The sequence below is a fragment of the Neodiprion lecontei genome, chromosome 1, assembly GCF_021901455.1.
Source record: "Neodiprion lecontei isolate iyNeoLeco1 chromosome 1, iyNeoLeco1.1, whole genome shotgun sequence".
In the NCBI taxonomy this organism is placed as follows: Eukaryota; Metazoa; Arthropoda; class Insecta; order Hymenoptera; family Diprionidae; genus Neodiprion; species Neodiprion lecontei.
Window position 1 is genome coordinate 25,716,817 of NC_060260.1, and position 18,445 is coordinate 25,735,261.

Here is an 18,445-nt window from a genome sequence, read left to right on the forward strand (position 1 = left end):
TCCAAACTTCTGCGGTCATTCCGACGCGCTATTGGTCTCGAGACGGCACCTGGCGACAGAAGTGACGAACTAGGTTTTGCAAAACGACTGCATTAATAAGATAAATTTTCTCAACAATAGGCAAACGGTTTGTAAAACGTGACAGCGCGAGTGCGTGGTATTGAAAAACCCTTGTAAATATTATTAACGGGTTCTCGTGTCGCTTAGAACGGATATTTAATTCCTATATGAGTAACCGTATATTCTAGAAGAAATCCGGCACCTGCTCACAGCGCCTATTCGACACGTTCTCTTGGAAAATGCGTTACGTGTGCGATCTATGCTTGTTTATCATAGTCTCGTATCTCTGGATCAACGATATCGTAGCTTCGGAGAAAGGATCGAAAAATGACAGTGTATTTATACCCACCAAAGAATGGCAAGTCGTTGAAAAGGGTAGGTCGAGAAACGGGACTACTTTTCTCGCACTTGACGTGTGCTTACAACGTCAGTCAAGTACACAGGCCTCGTGCGATTGCATAAATTGATCGTTTACCAACGAGAGATCGGCATATGGCTCATAGATCATTCGCCCTATTAAATTCCCCACTTTACACGGTGCGATAAGATTCGATACGCCGTTATATTTCACATTTTGAAAGCTTTTTCGGGGTTTGAGGCTTCTCGATTATTCGACGAATCCCGCGCTTCCTAACGAACGCTAATAATTTTCAGGCACACCAATCCCAAAAGGTCTTCATGTTCGGCATAATTTTCAAACTGGCATTACAGAAGCAAAACTGATGGAACCCAGCGAGAAAGAAATTTCGGATAACGATGAAATGCGCAAATCCGTAGCCCTACATCCAGACGCGGAGAATTTAAAACCTTCGGAAATTAATGATGGACAGATTCAGCACGATGATAGGACTTTGAAAATATCTGGGGAAGAATTAAAAACCGAATTGAAAAAAATTAAGTCTAACAAGACTCCTTTCGCACGGAAACCCAAAGTAATTCGTCGCTCAAATCTATCTTAATGTCAAACAGGAAATAGTCGCATTTTCCACATTACTGACATCTTATTTTCCTTTCTTTTCTAAAGCGTGCCAGGTTCCAGAGCTTTGATGAACTGAAGAAGGAGTATGAGAACATAAACTTTGGCCCGTCAACCGACGTTGATTTATTAGGTATTTTCATTGAACAGTTTGATACTCATCGAACTGCAATTACGTCCGGATCACTAGATGCCAAAGAGATCAAAGACATCATGGATATATTGGGTCAGTTAGAATACCTGGTCCATGACATTGACAATGGGCTCGAATTCACCAGATTCGGAGGGTGCGTACAGTCTACATTTTACAATTTTTGAAATTGTGCATGGAACTGTTTGAAATAGAATTTAGCATTTTCACGTTTTTCATTTTCCATTCATCAAATCTGTTGCTTCTAGTCTGAAATTAATACATCGCTCTTCATCTGCCTTCTAGGAAAACTTTACTTGTGCCAATTCTTATAGTATTAATTCGTATCATATAACAATCGGTCTTCACTTTACATTGTAAATATTTTCAGCCTGATGAAAGTGATACACCCTTGTCTCAATGGCACAATAGAGGAGATCAAGTGTGAAGCCCTTCATGTCCTCGGAGCAGCTGTACAGTCAAACCCGAAGGTGAAGGAAATAGCACTGGAGTCGGAATTTGTTCCAATCATTTTACGCATGTTGACAAAACACGGCACCTCGAAGTTGATGGATCGATGTATATATGCACTGGGTTCCCTGGTCCGGAACTACCCAGCTGCACAAAAAGCACTACTGAGTCACGGCGGCTTAGAAATATTTTCTCAGGTTTTGGCAGATGGTCCCATATCTGCACAGAAACGTATAATGAACCTGGTTAACGATTTGATCATCGAAAGGGAAAATTTAAATGAAATCGAAGACTTGGAGCGCCGTAATTTGAAAGTGCAAGAGTATACAGACGTTGAATTAGAGGGAAAAATAGTACAACATAAGTTATGCTCACAGTTAAGCAGTTTACTAGTAAAAACTATACAGAATGAAGTGAAGATTGAATTCAATGCTCAAGACCACGACTTACTAGAAGCTATTTACGAATGCGTACTCACTGCTGGCAATATCTGCAAACTTGAGTTTAAACAAAGCGAAGAAGAAATCTTAGCTGCTCTGCACAGCATCAGTGCCTTGTACAAAAGCTTGGGTCTAAAATTGCGTTCAGACGATGATGATTTGCTTCGGCATTTGCTGAGACTGGTAGAAAAAACGAAGCAGACCATATTTGACAAGCTTCATGATGAACTGTAAGGTCATGAAAGGATCTACCAACTACCCGTTGGTGCAGTATAACGTATCAATAACCTTAGATTTTAATACTTAAGTAAGATGATTGAATATTTGTGTAAGGTATTGTAAGTGAATATCCATTTGTTGACTACTCTATAAATATAAATTTTTAAGACTGTCATATCTGTTCACAAGCCTAATATGAATTATATCTGTACATACAAAATATCATCCCCCCGACATTTGACTAAAATGACGACATTGAATAACATAATGGTAAATAAAACACAGCAACTGATGTAAAACAACAGTGTGCCTTCACCACGATACTTTGATACTCGTTAAGTAATAATCACTTAATGATGAATTACTCAACATACAATTGTCTGGAGATTTGGATTAGCACAAAGCCAATTATCTCTATATTAAAGCGGACAAAATTGTTCATTACCATTTTTCACGCGAGATACGCCGAGATAAAACAATTTCGCTTCACATACAATAATTATTTTATTTACAAAACCCGATGATTAGATGTAAACAGGTCAGAATTAGATATATTATGGTCATTATAAAATGTGCTTAGAAAATCGTGCTGTATTTACATACCGGGGAGAAAGGCACTCGTAATTAACATAGCAAAATAACCAATCTCATTAACTTTCACTATTTTAAGTACAATAATTATTATATTGGGTTTACATCAATAGACTGGAAAAGTTGGTATTACTACTGATTTTCTGAATTTCAAGCCATTATTCACAATCAGTTAATATCACATACAATATTTTCCCGTGCAAGAAAATCAGCAAAATTCAATCCAAAATTATTTAATTGAGGATCAAAGATACCGGCAAAAATTCTTTGACACCGATTCTATAGGAACTTAAAAATATATTTTATACAGTACAATCTTACAAACCCTAAGCTTACAGTTTACTATGCCTTTCAATTTTATCTTTACTCTCACCCTACGCCTATCGATATATCATAGGTACAGGTATAACATGGCAAATACTGCTTATACTTACATTTTGAACTCACGATACCTAGTAAGTAGAACATAAACTTCCTACACCTTGATTCATTGAGCATAAATTTCCTGCGGGATGGGGGGAGAAATGTACATTCTATGAATAAGTCAACAGTTTTTCCTTTTCATTATGATGGTTAATTAACAATAACGACTAATAAATATAATTCAATTATTTTCCCATTCATATGAGATTAAGCGCGATTTCAAAAAATAGATGTCTTTTTTTGGTTTCATGTTTATCATATACTGCATACTTATTGTTATCATTAATCAATTTTCAACTAAATCAAGTTCTGTAAGAAATTCCACCGAAAGTCTTGACAAACGAATAAAGAAAAATTAAACTGTTAATTCTTAGTCCAATTTTGACGAACTTTACAGTTCGCTCAGTCAATCATTTTAAAACTGCAATTATTACATTCACATATACTTTGCGCATCACGCACTGCGCGGCGTTATGGGTTTTTGTATAGCTTTTTTCTCTCTTTTTAACTTCATTTCTTGAATTACTCGAAAATCTTCTGATATTCAATCACATATCGCAGTCATAAAGGCCATTAACGTAATACCAAGTAAAAGAGCAGCTAGTTGTTTCAAGGATTCTTTAGGGTTCGTTTCTTGGAGAAGTTCAGGTAAGACAGTAACCAGGCCGATGTGAAGGAAGCCCCCTGCTGTGAACGGTAAAATCCAGCTTGTTCTAGCCTCTGCAAATAATAACGGTAAATTTATTCCACATATTCATTCGAGAACGTATATATGTATAATTCCTACGTGTATTTAAAGTATTGAATATGTTGCTTTGCGGAAGCGGAAACTACAATAAATGTCTAAAATATCTCCTGTAGTCAGTCATGAAAAAAGTTTATTGTCTCATTTAAGTACCCATTTATGTCAATGATCGAGGCAATAGCCCATGGGAACAACGTTTCAAACAAACTGTTATAGAAATTCAGTCGGAATAGACCGAAGCATTGAAACTTACCGACACCGCCTCCAGAGCATAACACGGCTACTAAAGCGCCAAAAATTCCCCCTCCAGCTGTTAGCAGCTGCGCTTTAGCCGCGTCCCACCGATTGAACCCGCTTCTTAAAAGAATAGCGAAATCTCCGACTTCGTGCGGTATTTCATGAACAAGAATAGCTAGGGTTGTAAGAGCCCCGAGCCTGAAGGAAACTAAAAATGCTCCACCGACTGCTAAGCCGTGGGTAAAGTTGTCAATTGAATTGGCCAATAGATTCAGGTACCCAGAAATATGTTTAGCTTTCTCTTTCTTAGCAATTTTCTTAGCTGCAATTATTTCGCGTGAAGAATTTTTGGTGATTTTCATTGGTTCACCGATCATTTTCACGTAACCGTTACTGCCCTTCGTAACGACGCCATTTTTTAACTCCGCCGAGTCTTTCACAGAGTTCGCATGATCTGAAAGGTTCGAAATAAAGCCGTTCGATAATTTTGCGTTCAGATCGTTTTTGCAGCTGTTGGACGTGTTGCAACAACCACCGTTTAGGCTAAAGATATCCTTTGGGATACCGTTTATCATCTGGGCACTTAATCTCACGCAGCCGTTCTTTACGTTTCCATTAGACATTAGACAATTGTTGTTCTCCAATTCTTTTTGAAAGTTGTTATTATTCAAGAATTCCAGCTGCCTTATTTTGGCCGCGTTTATGCTTTCCGACAATCTCATGCTGTCGTCAACGTCAACGTCAACTTCATCTTCATCTTCCTCTTCCTCCTCCTCATCTTCCTCGTCGTCTCCGTTATGCGCTAATCCACCAAATATTTTTTCCGCGATCACGAAGACCAGGAACCCTGCCAATACCCACAAGCCACATGCCATCGACGCGTGACCTTCTTTCGACCCTTGAAAAAAGAAAGCAACGATATTACAACATAAATTTCAAAAAACTTCTGGATGTACCTACTATTCGTTACTCAAATTCTTGCAGCTTTGACGGCCTTCAAACATCGGTTAAAGATAGCTGGACTCATTTCATAAATGACATAGTAATAATCTCCGAGGCGAGATATATTTTTACAGATTTGAGACGTGCACTAATATGTTAGAATCAAGAGGTCATCAAAGCGCAGGCGAGACGAACCCTGACACTGGCGTACAAGCATTAGCTGCCTACACTGTTACATTTTCGTATTTAAATTGGCTGTTTCAGGGCGTGCAGATTGAATTTTAACCCGGTTAAGCGATGATAAGGGAAGCTGCTGCGGTAGCACGTGCGTAACATTTGCCCACGCACGTGAAAATACGTGCAATTACGGACTGATAATTCTTTAAGGAATTGAATATAGTATCGTTGACCGCAAAAAATCCGCAGGATAATACAATACGCATTAAACATAATCATAAGCGCCCTGTTAATCGGAAAGACTGATTACTCAACCAGCAGTTGTGCAGTAACCATTACATCATTACGTCACCCGCGATTTCAATGCCCGGTAGTAACTGTAATTGTCTTGTGCAGTTTTTTGTCCTAACTAGCAAAGCATGTTTCAAGGAACATTCGGTGCCGCGCCACGTTAATTTGAATTACTAACAGCTTGTATATATTATACGTACATTGATTCAGCGCCTTGTTTGCCCATGCTTCTGGTAGTAGATGCAAAAAAACGTCGCCCAGAAGTCCTCCGACTGCGAAACTCAATAAAACATTGAGTGTTCCTGAGCTCTCTGTAAAAAGACAAGTAAAAAAGCGATTATTCATACGGTGTATGCCCATATGCATACACGTATTGACGATGCGTTTAAGCAACAATATTATTAACACATCTGAACGACGATAGCCTATTTGCGACAATATATTACTCACCCAGTGCGCATCATTGATGAGAATTAATCGGGCTGAACTTTGACATGTGTGTTCACCGATTCGTGATAGCGGCACGAGATGTCCAACATTTACTTATAATGCGAGGAGAAAGTGTAAAGTTTCCGCGGCTAGCTGGTATAAAGTAACGCAATAACACAAAAACCCAGGACACCTGCCCATTGTGTTGTAAAAGTTAGATACGATCGCTTGATATTTTGCACAAGCATTCGTCTTTGCTAACCGGCGACACGGCGTTACATACTTACGTACGTAAAAACTAGGTATTACACTCCGTTCGGTGTCTGACAAAGCCGCCGAAATACTCTTCGATATGTGTTGCAGATACGTCACGTGCCGGTGATAATTAGAATCTCAATCATATCCGAACGAGCGGAATTGACTATACTTATTGTTATGAAACATGTCGCAATATTCAAACCATGCCGCGCTGTCTGACATCAACAGTTTATTACGGTCTAAAACTATCGAGGCAAATATAACTGACCGTTTACTATGGTATAGACATCGCTTCCTGTATTTATTAAATATATGATAAACCGTCCGTCTCAATGAATTCTGTTGAAATTATCTGGATTCCCCGAAAGCGCCGTTTATCGTGTTTACTTGTTTGCTTTTTTTCTGTTTTTTTTTTTTCATTTGGTACAGACTTTACAAACATGCAGCCCACTTACCACTGAAGTAGGATGTAACTGCGAAGTCAACTTCACTTCGTTGGTTTTTTGATCCGAAATAGAATTTTGTGGATTAAATGCGAAACAAGTCCCAATGTCGATATCTAAATGATTTGTCATAATTAATTTCTTGTTATCGTTATTACAACGTGTTATGAGATGCTTTACATCTTGATTATGCACAGGCATTCTCTTAAGAGCTATTTACGCAAGAAAGAAGGAGAAGTGAATAATGCCCTTAATCTGAAGGCGAAGAAAAAATTCATTGAGAAACGTCACGTCTTACGTATCACGCAATTCTACAGAATCTATAGATCACGGCTGATGATAATCGTTATCCAATATCATAATTGCTTTTTAACTGTGTTGTAACGTTGGTCTATCGCCGATTAATCAAATCATCTACATGCGAGACGTGAGTCCGAAACTCTTCCGAAACACAACAACTGATGTGATTGAACGTAAATAGCAAAAACTGCTGACTATGGTTTCAAGTGTTTTTCGTAATTTGCACGTGTCTCATATTTGAGGTATCATTTTTCGGGGTTGGAGGAAGGAATTTTTTTCTTAAACATGTTTCGTTACACTTTCCCAAGCACCGCGATCTTCACAGCGATGGATCAAAGAACGTAACGTCATGATGTGCTTATCGTATAAGCGGGGAGTTTCAAAATTGTGATCGTATCGCGAGTGCGTGAGAGATTCTGCGGAAACTAATTAGACTTGTTCTATCCTTTAAAATAATAATCTCATAGATTACAAAGTGACGAAACCTGTTCATTTGCAATTATCATCAAGCACATCACCTCTTACTTTATCACTCAGAAGATATTCTTTCATTCAAACAGTCTAGAGGACAGACCTCTGCTTCCCGAACTCATTACGCTGCAAAATTGATGGAAAAAAACAATTCCATAGAAAAATACGCCAGTATTAATGGAAGTTAAATTTTCTCACTATCTAAAAGTAATCCAGATATCGTGCGGCATGAAATAATTTTTATTGCGTGAATCTTTTCTATAACACAGACCACGAGACTCATCCACTAGAATTGACCCTTCGAACGATTTTCACATTATCACTTCCACGCACGCTGCTCCATGTTTCGCAACCGTGCGAAAATACCCTATAAATTAGTTACGAACCATTGCTTACAATGCAAGTTCATTCCATTGGCAATGAGAAAGCTGCGAACCGATGATAACTTCGGAAGTTACATCACATGGTTCAAGAATGATGAAAAATACTCCACCCTGTGTGCTATGCTATTTTTTTCTTCAAATTGACCGTTCGTTTGCATCTCCAAGAAGTCCAATTGTTTTCTCAACTGAACACATTACGTATACAGTGGGCAAAACAAAAAAAAAAAAAAAAAACGGGAGCGATTTAAAACGTGAATAACATCCAAACATGTTGACCAATTTTTAAAAACTTCTTTTTTCTCGAAAGTAAAAGAACGGACCTTTCATTTCACGTTTGAAAATCTGGAAAATCTTAAATCGCTGTTGAGATACATGCTCTTGAAAAACAGGTTTGAAAAAGTCGCTGAGAGACTGACAAAAATTAATATTAAAAATTTTTTGAAATATTAAAAATCAATGAAATTTTTCAGATTTTCACACGCGTCATGAAAGATTCATTCTTCTAGTTTCAAGCAAAATAAAGTTTTCGAAAATTGGTCGACGCGTTCGGATTTTATTCACGTTTCAAGTCAGTCACGGTTTTTGGCCTACCCTGTATATACATTTCTAAAGCCACTTAAACAGCATTATTTTACTTAAAATAATTGCGTCACGCGACAAACTATTAACTGTTTTTGAATAAAAATTTGCACTTTTTCCCCGCATCTCATACTATGAAAGCAAGCGCTTGCTGTACCAATGCGTAGAAATGCGAAGCACTTACAAGGTAAGAACATAACAAAGAAAATATCTCTTGCGCCAAACATTTTACCGTCGTCATGGTCCTGACGGAATAGTTGGATATTTTTAATTTGTAGTCCGGAGGTTTACTGTTGGTACGGAAGACCAGCATCTGGCAAGAATGCGAACTACGCAGTTGAACGTGTCTTGCGTATTGGTCATCACATTTCGTTTTCAATTCATTCGCATGCTTGCCAAGAAGTCGATCCGCGTGTCTTTCATTCAATTAATTTATGTGGAACATCGTGTATATATACATATATGTATAAAACGAACGTTCAACTGGCCGTTTAACAAGGTGCTATCATAGTAACTATACGTAACGACTATGTACTAACAATTCGTATATTCTGCTAATAGGTATTGATATACGCAAGTTACTTCTGGGTTGCATCATTAACAACTCATTAACATAACCGGCTTCCAGCCTCAGCTCGTCGCATGGTTAAAGATAAAAAAGGTGTTTTCATTACACATGGATTATACCAATTGCCGAGGACTGCGTGAAAAATTGACGTTCCTCCAGAGTGTTTTCGAAATAAGCAATCGTCTCAAGGGTTAAACACGGACTGATTAGCCCCTTTAACTCTTCTATGGACTTTCACTTTCGGTTTCTCTCTTCGCACAACGTAGCTAAGATGGAAGGCGCAGTGTGATGTTGGTCAAAAACCAAAGCCCTACGCTGAGAGAAATTTCATTTGTTACAGTAACTAGAAAAATTCAGTAAAACAGGTATCGTTAAAAAAACTGTTTGAATATTGTTGGGATTACGAAGAACGAGATAAACGTAACCATTTAATATAAAATTAATAAAAAATGAAAATAAGCAAGGACTGAGCGATAACCGGAACTAAAAATTTCTCTCGGTGTATTTTATGACCCAATAACGATTCCAATCTAATCTTCTATCCCTCCATGGCCCAGTGTCTACCCTCATCCATTCAAATGAATCAAGAATGAGAATATGAGATAGTAAAATAATTGCAATGTATAACTAAGCTACAGCACTGCACAATGCGCATTGATCTAGTCGATTGGCTGGTCATTCCCGGAATGAGAAAATCGCGGTGCACTATTTTTTAGCTACGACGAATGATGGATAATTGCAGTATATCAAAGTCGAGAACAGTTACAGATCATTTTCCTCGGATTAGTTATCATGAAACCTGTCCGATACGCCCCCTAAAATGCAAAATTTATCGCGAGTAATCTGATACTACGGTCATTTACAATGCCGCATAATTCCGTTAACGGATAACGCGGGGTTAGATACAAGTCATTGGCCAAAGGCTAATTGTCCACAGCCACTTTCGACTCCGTATGAGTATTTATCGCGTGCATTGGTTTTTTTTTTCTCATTACTTTTGCGAACACGACGTATTTTAATTTTTTTATTTTCAAAGATACAGATAAAGTTACTCGAGACGCGGTAATGCAGATACAATGGAGAAAACATATCTGACTATATCGCGTACACACACATACGTTATTGTTATCTTTTCCCAGCATTCCTATAGTACACTTTTTCATTCAATTATAATATACAACAGAGTGTCCTCACACTGCGCAGAAACTGAAACGCCACGAGAATTGATTGTAAAATAAACATGCATACATGGATGCAATACGTACAGATTGTGCATGAAACAAAGCCTTTCTTTCAAGCTTGCGTAACAGATATTCCCGGTGATATTGTTATTAAAGCTTATTTTTTTTAATTCAAATACAATGCATAGCCGTCAATCGCGAGATAAAGAGGTTTTGTGAGTGATTACATCTGTTATCTCGGCTACTGTCGCAGTCAGGATTGATCCTTTTTCCTTTTTTTCGAATCTTTTGCACTTCAAAATTAACCAATGCAAGCTTAACTATGTATATTGTATGATTGCAGGGCTGATAACACAGTCATATCGTTCGAGTCACTTGAAATCAGCGACTTTCAGACTTTGCAAAGTGATTAAGCAGTGACTAATGAAGATTTAATAAAGCACAGAAATTTGTGCGGCAGTTTTCTATTATGCTGTTTGCTTCTGTGCTTCCATTCCTCACATCGAATTACAAGGATGTTGCATTGAACATTGTAGAAGAGTGGGACGCTGTCTAGAATAAAAAGCATGATAAGCAAGACCGCTGATTAAATATTATTATTTTATGATAAATAGTTGAACCATCAAGGTGCTGCAGTACTTGGTCTATAAACTCTATTGAGTTATAATATAGACGAAAAGTTTGTTTCCAGTACGCAATATCTAATGTGTTAGTTCCGTGAACTACTCTTGGAAAAAGTAAAGTTATGTAACATTCAGAATTGTGTCGTAAGTTATATTTCCGCATTACGTTATAACATTTGTATTCTGCATCTCCTCGGTTTATCCTCGACCTCTTTTAACGTTTAATTAAACCGATTCAGCCTTCGTGCGTTGCCTTTGGTGACACTTCAACTTTGACCTTGAATTCTCATCGATTCGATAATTATATAATGGTTTAGCTAACAATAACAACCAGAGACTCAAGGTGAAGGGCGAGAGAAGGATTGACCCGTATTTATGAATCCAGTAGAAATTGCGTCGTAGAAAAAGTTTTTGCAAACCCGAGTGCTCCTCGATGAATATATGTAGATAAGTGATGACGAAATTTTTTTTTTTTTGTCTGTAACTTCCTGTTATTTCCCCAAGAAACTTTCGTGAGCTAGGTGTTCAATCCTTGAAACCAGCGAGCGTCGGTGTCTAGTGTTTAAAATGTTATTACAAGAATTTCAACAGCTGATTCCTCACGATGAACTGATTTTTCAATCAGCGCATTATTGTACAGTCAATACTGTGATCTAGATTCTAGAATTGATAATTTGCGGTCAAGGATCACGTTACCACACTGATTATAAATGCCTTGCTATATCTCGGCATGTAAGTAACTGACGGCCTTAGATTTGAAAGGAAATATCAAAGATTTGAACGTGTTTCAGTTTTGACTTTCATTCGCACATACCTGCAGGATCAAGCCAAACGTGTCTGTTTAGATTAACGAGCAAAGATATCTATAAACAATAAAATATAGGAATTTACATTACAAACGTATGTATCATTGGATGGTCTTATTTTTTATAATCCAAACCAACCTATTTATCGTTCCTATGTTTTATCACAAAACTTTATGAAAAAATAACTGGACGAGGCACTTTTGAAACGTTTGATTGTAGTGCAGGTAAGAATGGTTATTTTCTTCAACTTCACCTCCAATACAGACTGACTACCAATGTTAGGAGTTATAAACGGCCAAAGTATCATTCGCGTGCTTGGATTTGAAAGCATCATAGTTGGAATTCGCATACGGAGGAAAGCCAATTGTGAATTTGTTCTGATTGTGAGAGCATCGTGTACCGAATTAAAATCTACAAAGTTCCAAGAACGGCAATATTGCTATTATTGTAGTCTTGGTTTGGCAGCAGAAGGAATATTTGATTCAACATTCACTGAATTGTATAAAATCAATACATCATTCGTATTCATGGGTCCAATATGGAGGTTTATGAATAAACAAAAAAAAAAATTATATTGCCCCACTGGCGAAATCCCCCGACCTAATCTCAAAATGTCCAATAATACCACAGATATCAAGCATCGAATATCTGCGCTCATAACGCGTAATGAAAATATTTATAGCACTTTTCTACCCATGGTAATTTATTAAATGCTAATTGTTTTGCTGTTCAAATTTGTAACATCCATTATGACTACACAATCGAAAGTTTATGTGATACATTATTCTCATATAAGCATAAATGCTGATAAATTCACGTAGGTATGTACTGTAATTTATATACTCGCAATAGTGAATGATATTCCTGAAAATGTACTTCGACCTGTCAACGTTACGTGAAAGATGTGTATTCTTGTGTGCCTACATAAAAATGTATGTCGCCAGAGTACAAAAATTAGTCATTCACCTACTAAGTTACTCTAATCTCGATATGCATTAGTTTGCCTATCCTTATCTGAAGTGAAATTAATTAGTAAGGTTATGGGATGAAACCAAGCTTAGAATCACATTACCGTGACATGGATACAACACGTGTTCACATCTATCAACGTCATAAGCATGCATATTTTTTCACGAAGTGAATATACCTACAATGTAAAAAAAATATAAATGTCATTACGACAAAGAAAGTATGTTTCTATTTGTTCAATGTATATTGTCCAGGAAAACTGAGTCCGGAGGAATCCTAACGCCGATATGAATTTTCAAAATTGAGTCTCAATTTATGACTGGACGAAAAACATTTTACTGTCTAGTCGTTTTTTAACCAAGTTACTGCGTCTACGATATAACAAAAATGTTAATGTCACTGAACTATGTACACCGTCTTTACAACTAGGACAGTACAACGTTTTTGTCCAGTCAGACCGAGTGCGGAGAAATGTTGCGCAGAAATGAATTTTCAAAGTTGAACATAAAACTGAAAAAACTGAACAGTTTTCCGCAAGCTGTTTCCAACTGGGCGGATACTTGAAAGAGCTTCGAAAAAGACGAATGTTCTTTGTTCCGTTCTGCACTCGTTTCTCCACAAAGCAGGAATTGTTTTGCAGCTACCATCACGCCTATAATAAGTTATCAACATGATACGGCAAGTGAGTTGCTGACGTATCATATACGAGTTCGGACGTAATTTGTTTTCGATCTGTGCGCCAAATTTTTGAACGGTTATTACTGCTGTTTATATAGCTTGTCACTTTCTACGTTTCTTTCAGTATGTCAAAAGATAATAATTGTTCAGTATCCGATATTATACATTGAAACAATAAGGGGCGCGCAAAAGTAAATTGCAATTTTCTGTTGCTTCTCTACACTGCATGTATCGTGATGCACAATATAATACAATGATAATACGAAAACGGTTCGTGTATCGTTGCTGCGCACATCGCGTCATGTGGATCACGTGCATTCTTTCAACGACCATCTGCCTCTTAACGAACGATATCTCGAGAACCAACTACCATTAATTGATTAGCTGCGCTATCGACGCATACTTGAATAACAACATTTAAACACATAATAAAAGTCCGGGCCAAGACTATAATAGCGCACAAAATATATCCCGACAGTGAACTTTGCGCCTGTCAAGTATTTTGCACTAAAGCTTCCAAGTTCAGGGTTTATAGGGTCGACGAAAGGTTCATCTATTCATGCAATGATGATCCACTGATAATTTTCTGAAAAATGCTTTTCTATTCGTTAAAGATTGATAGTTGTTACGTACTTCCTGTGATTCTTGGAATTGTTTAAAGAACAAAAATATTCTTCATGTAGCCTTCTGTATAACGGAGGGATAAACTATTTGTTCGAGCGTAAAGTGGAGTATGTCAGAAATTTCCTTAGGTCCTGACCAACGTTTCGTTCATGTTGGCGGGGAGGAGGGAAGGTCGTCAACCGGATTCTTATATAACCGGTCCCTAGTTTTGTACATCTTCAACGCCAAACAAGGTTCAAGATCTGGCGGCATTACGTTGTTCAAGGGCCCCGTTATTAGACATTCAGCATACATTCCGCGTGCTAATAAATAACGCGGTCTGCGGCATAATGCGTCGCATTTAGGCGACAGCTTATTTAGATCCGCGCGTGCCAATGACGGGTCATTACAGCGATGCCGCAACTCTACGTTTACCGACCGAGTCGTCTCAGTCAGGCAACCTGTGTGAATGAAATCGACTGTAATTTTCACAATGCATCAATTTTTGTTTTTCGCGCACTCTATTCCAGGCATTTTTAAACACTAACGTCTACGGGAGTGAAAAAATGTTTGGACATGTAGAAGCTCGCTTTAGCGATTTAAATGACTATGCATCGTTTCAACGTATAATATTTGTCACAATTTAAATATCCCATTCGTTGGTAAATACGAATTTAAGTTAACTTCACGAGATATATGAATCTAGTGTACTCTGTAAATATATCTTAGGCCTAACGGATCGCCCTAAACCCTGCGCATTTGCCGCTATTTTCCCACTGTTTCGGTAACGTGACTGGCCTAGAACAGCCTGACAAAGGAGCCACTATAGGTTTAGGAGAGTTTGAGAGCCACTGGCGAAGAACCCGACGCGAAGTTGTCTACCACGATACTCATCGTGAGTTTGTTAAGTACGGCATATTTCATACACAATAGTAGGTAGTAAATTCCTTGCCGAAAAGTTTCTACCGAAGGATTCGAGCAGATTGGGCGACCCGCTAAACATTGCGTAATTTGTTTTCTACGGTACATAAATTAACGTACACCATGTCACGCCCCACTCAGTCAACCTAGACAACGAGTCAATACATCGAGTATGTTCTCCACACACACTACGTGTGCCGAAACTTCACACTGTTATTTTTTTTTTCGTTGGCATTCGACCTTTGGAAAAGGGGTGACCAATGTTAATGTACACGTGACACAATTAAGTTAGTTGTTTCACTTGAGATTGGCAGGAAGCGGGAAATATGCAGGGAAACACAATATCAACGGTTTCATCGGCCTAGCACCACGATAAGTAAATGTCTCGGACGCCATGTTTCAGGGAACAAACAAAGGAATCGTGTGTATGCACAGCCTTGCAGAAAATGTGGGAACGTGTTATCTCACCTCCGTGTTTCAAATCGACCCCGTGATCTATCGGTATAACGAGGAGGGGAAAAATTCCTGAAAGTCCGACCATCAGACTTCCAAGAAGGGAGAAGAACCATGGTTGGTATTCGAAGTAGCTTAGGGCTGCATTCCATGGTGCCCAGATTTCCTCCGACATAAGCTCGTACAGAATCCCTCCATCGGTACAATTCTCCGCACACATGGTTGCCATGTTTCCTCCCAGCGTTGCCATTTACGGTGCAGCGTCGCGTCTGGTAGGCTTGTTATTCTCTCCTCGTCTAATCTGCTCGATTGCTTCCCCGGATGCTTTTTGCAGGTTTTCCAGCAGCTCTCTCTATTCCTCTCGAATATCACGGATTCCTGGATATGCAGATAATGTGCGAAAGGCTCCGTTAACTTTCTACTTCCTTATCGCGGATAAACTGTTAAGGTTTAGTAGAGTTAATTTATTTCAATAGCCCTTAACTAGCTCTGACGAGGGGAACACCAGAAGTGCCGGCGTCCGATTTCGACGAGCCTCCGCAGGATGAAAGAGGACCAAGTTAAACGTTAGCGTAATGAAAAGTGATATTTGCAGTTATAAAAGTTCGTGTCAAATGATTAATTTTTAATCTTTCAATACCGTGAGTCGCCCTTGTCGGTAGAATATTCACGATGACGCAAAAACGAAAACTACGTAAACGACATTTTCAGCAACTCGATAATTGCATCTATTATCCGGTTAATTAATTTCACTACGTGTCTTTCGTCTGTAGTCCTATTCCATCCTGTAACGGATCCGAGAAATTATCCATGGGTGCAACTGTACAAGTGATGATCCGAATGATGCTGTACTGTGAAAGAAGTTCTCTTCGGATAATAATACAGTAATCTCTTTCTCCTTCCACTCTCTCAACTGGGGCATGATTTTTCAGATAATTTCGAGTACCGTCAACAACTTAGATACCAGCAATTGTTTTCGTCTAATCTACTATCAAAACATCGAGAGTATACCAAACATATACACAAATATCTTACGTTTCATACGGTAGGAGACAAGGTGTTCTAGGTGAACTCGTGATCTTTGTTCATATGCCCAAAAGTGGAGATGCCTTCTTCCTGCCGATTGTCAATATATGACGCTATTTCATTCTCCTTCACTTTCGTCACCAATCGCGTGTATCACTGCCAGGATATGGAACCGTACAAGAAAATGTTTAGCTGTATTTTTTTTTTAGCTTCTTGTATTCTTATCTCGCTGTGTTTTCTCTCCCCTCAGACTATCATTGGCAAATAATAATAGGTATTATCTGCGAGCCTCGTTCTCAGCTTTCGTTGGTATAAGGTGTACACAATTCGGCAACGTTATCGCGTATTTTATCAGGTATATATATATATATATATATATATATATACCTCACAAAGGTGAAGTACGGCAGAATTTGTAATCACTGCTCCTCTTTGTCAATCCGGACGATATTTACTCAGTTGTTTCGATTTCCTTACTCGTTTGTTGATCCTGCTTGATTATTCCTGACGGTAGTTTTTGAATTCGGCCGATGTCACCGCGATGATAACTATCAGCGTCCGACTAGCCTACACTGAGGTCTGAGTACGGACAGCTGAAGTTAGACTGATGAAGTGGATTGATTTATGTTTATTTTTTCATCCCGCTTCGAGCGAGATTATTAAGCAATATGACCGTGTGCCGGTCAATTTGTCGATTTTATGGTAACACAACGCAACCTCGTCTCAACGCTTCGCACCAACGAATAATTCCATCATGGCCGCCGTCCCTATTTATACCTGTCATGCCGCGGAGCCAATGCGGGGCGGAGGGGATGAAGAAACGGTTACTCAATAACGCCGTCGAATCAATGGTGGCGCTGAGGTCTGAGCCATTCAAATGACACGGAACAACGAACACGATTTTGGAATGACGTTAGGTTTTTAAATTAACGTTGTCGTTTTGTTTATCCTTCGTGGTTTAAGTCGCTTGTGGAAAACTGAGCGTCAACGTCTCGAACCGTCAACCGCTGTAACTCGTTTCATCTTTCGCTTCACACGAGTGGTAACTCAATATTTCAGGCTTCTATTCATCGCGATTATGAATCTTACGAAAAACAATTATAACAGCGTCTATGGAATTGAATTTTACTGTTCATGATAGCATTATTTGTGTACCCTCAGAGCTGAATAAATACTGACATTTTTACACTGTAACAATCATGTAATCAGACTTTTATTGATGTGAACAAATCTAAAACCTAAGATGGCCAACTGTAACAGATTAAAGATATAAATTTGTAGTTACAAAAAACTTTAATGCACCAGCCGCTGATAATATGATTCAATTATGACATAGTACGATTTAATCCATAATTAACTTGACACTGGTGTAAACCAAGTATGGACATTTTTTCATCGAGAATTTTGCCGTATACGTTGTTCAACACAACTAAAAAACCGCATGCGCGGTTTTTCAACCGAACGTAAAAGTCGGAGACTGTCGAACCATCTACATATTCTCGTTCCATGTAACCATCTTGCAATCTATACCATCGACCCATTGTTGTAACTAAAAATATTGACCGCAAAATGCGTTTCTTGTTTCACCCTCTGCAGTTACTCTGGATAATTTACATTGTTAAGAATCCGGTGGAATTCAATGATCAGGCAAATTATCTTCCCTAGTTTCTCTATAACTTCGATTATATTTTTTCGACTTGTCCGACAGGCCCAGATATATACGTGTACTAAATAAATATCAAGATTTATTAATTCAACTAAAAAGACCTATGTCCGCGTACAACGTTTTGACGATACACATCTAAATTCTCAATATCCGCGGTCACTGCCATACTACGTTATGGCGCAGACAAGCCATCTTACCGCCATCTGTTGGTTGGATGCTTACTTCACATATCGCGGTCCCGGCTGGATGCATGACCGACTAAGCACAGCGTAAAGCAACTTCTAATTAATTAAAATTGCATCTGGACCTTAGCCAATTAGATGCCTGGCCCCGTTACCAGACAATGATATGTCGAGGGGCTTAGAAACATGTGGTTTCTCGCCAGC

The 18,445-nt window shown here is 38.5% G+C and overlaps 2 protein-coding genes across 3 annotated transcripts; one reads left to right on the forward strand and one right to left on the reverse strand.

Moving 5' to 3' along the window:
* The first annotated feature begins 69 nt into the window (after nt 1-69).
* On the forward strand, nt 70-3,522 carry LOC107224995 (nucleotide exchange factor Sil1). Of its 2 annotated transcripts, none has more exons than XM_015665282.2 (4): nt 70-435; nt 715-992; nt 1,085-1,323; nt 1,558-3,522. In XM_015665282.2, the coding sequence occupies exons 1-4, from the start codon at nt 300-302 to the stop codon at nt 2,309-2,311; spliced, it is 1,407 nt and encodes a 468-aa protein (XP_015520768.1). In that variant the 5' UTR covers nt 70-299; the 3' UTR covers nt 2,312-3,522. The 2 variants fall into 2 exon arrangements, with proteins under 2 accessions (XP_015520768.1, XP_046602741.1); XM_046746785.1 differs by lacking the exon at nt 70-435 and adding an exon at nt 539-597.
* LOC107224996 (zinc transporter ZIP13 homolog) lies at nt 2,782-17,148 on the reverse strand. Its single transcript, XM_015665284.2, has 5 exons — nt 16,403-17,148; nt 15,383-15,745; nt 5,903-6,013; nt 4,309-5,190; nt 2,782-4,030 (listed from the first exon to the last, which is right to left on the reverse strand). Exons 2-5 carry the CDS (start codon nt 15,615-15,617, stop codon nt 3,855-3,857), a joined length of 1,404 nt encoding a protein of 467 aa, XP_015520770.2. The 5' UTR covers nt 15,618-15,745; nt 16,403-17,148; the 3' UTR covers nt 2,782-3,854.
* Between the last annotated feature and the right edge of the window lie 1,297 nt (nt 17,149-18,445).

Coding starts and splice junctions, on each gene's coding strand:
- LOC107224995 (XM_015665282.2), top strand. CDS start 300: ATGCGTTACGTGTGCGATCTATGCTTGTTTATCATAGTCTCGTATCTC. Junction 436..714: donor ATGGCAAGTCGTTGAAAAGG/GTAGGTCGAGAA, acceptor AATAATTTTCAG/GCACACCAATCCCAAAAGGT. Junction 1,324..1,557: donor GAATTCACCAGATTCGGAGG/GTGCGTACAGTC, acceptor AAATATTTTCAG/CCTGATGAAAGTGATACACC.
- LOC107224996 (XM_015665284.2), bottom strand. CDS start 15,617: ATGGCAACGCTGGGAGGAAACATGGCAACCATGTGTGCGGAGAATTGT. Junction 5,191..5,902: donor AAACAAGGCGCTGAATCAAT/GTACGTATAATA, acceptor TCTTTTTTCAAG/GGTCGAAAGAAGGTCACGCG. Junction 4,031..4,308: donor ATGCTCTGGAGGCGGTGTCG/GTAAGTTTCAAT, acceptor TATTATTTGCAG/AGGCTAGAACAAGCTGGATT.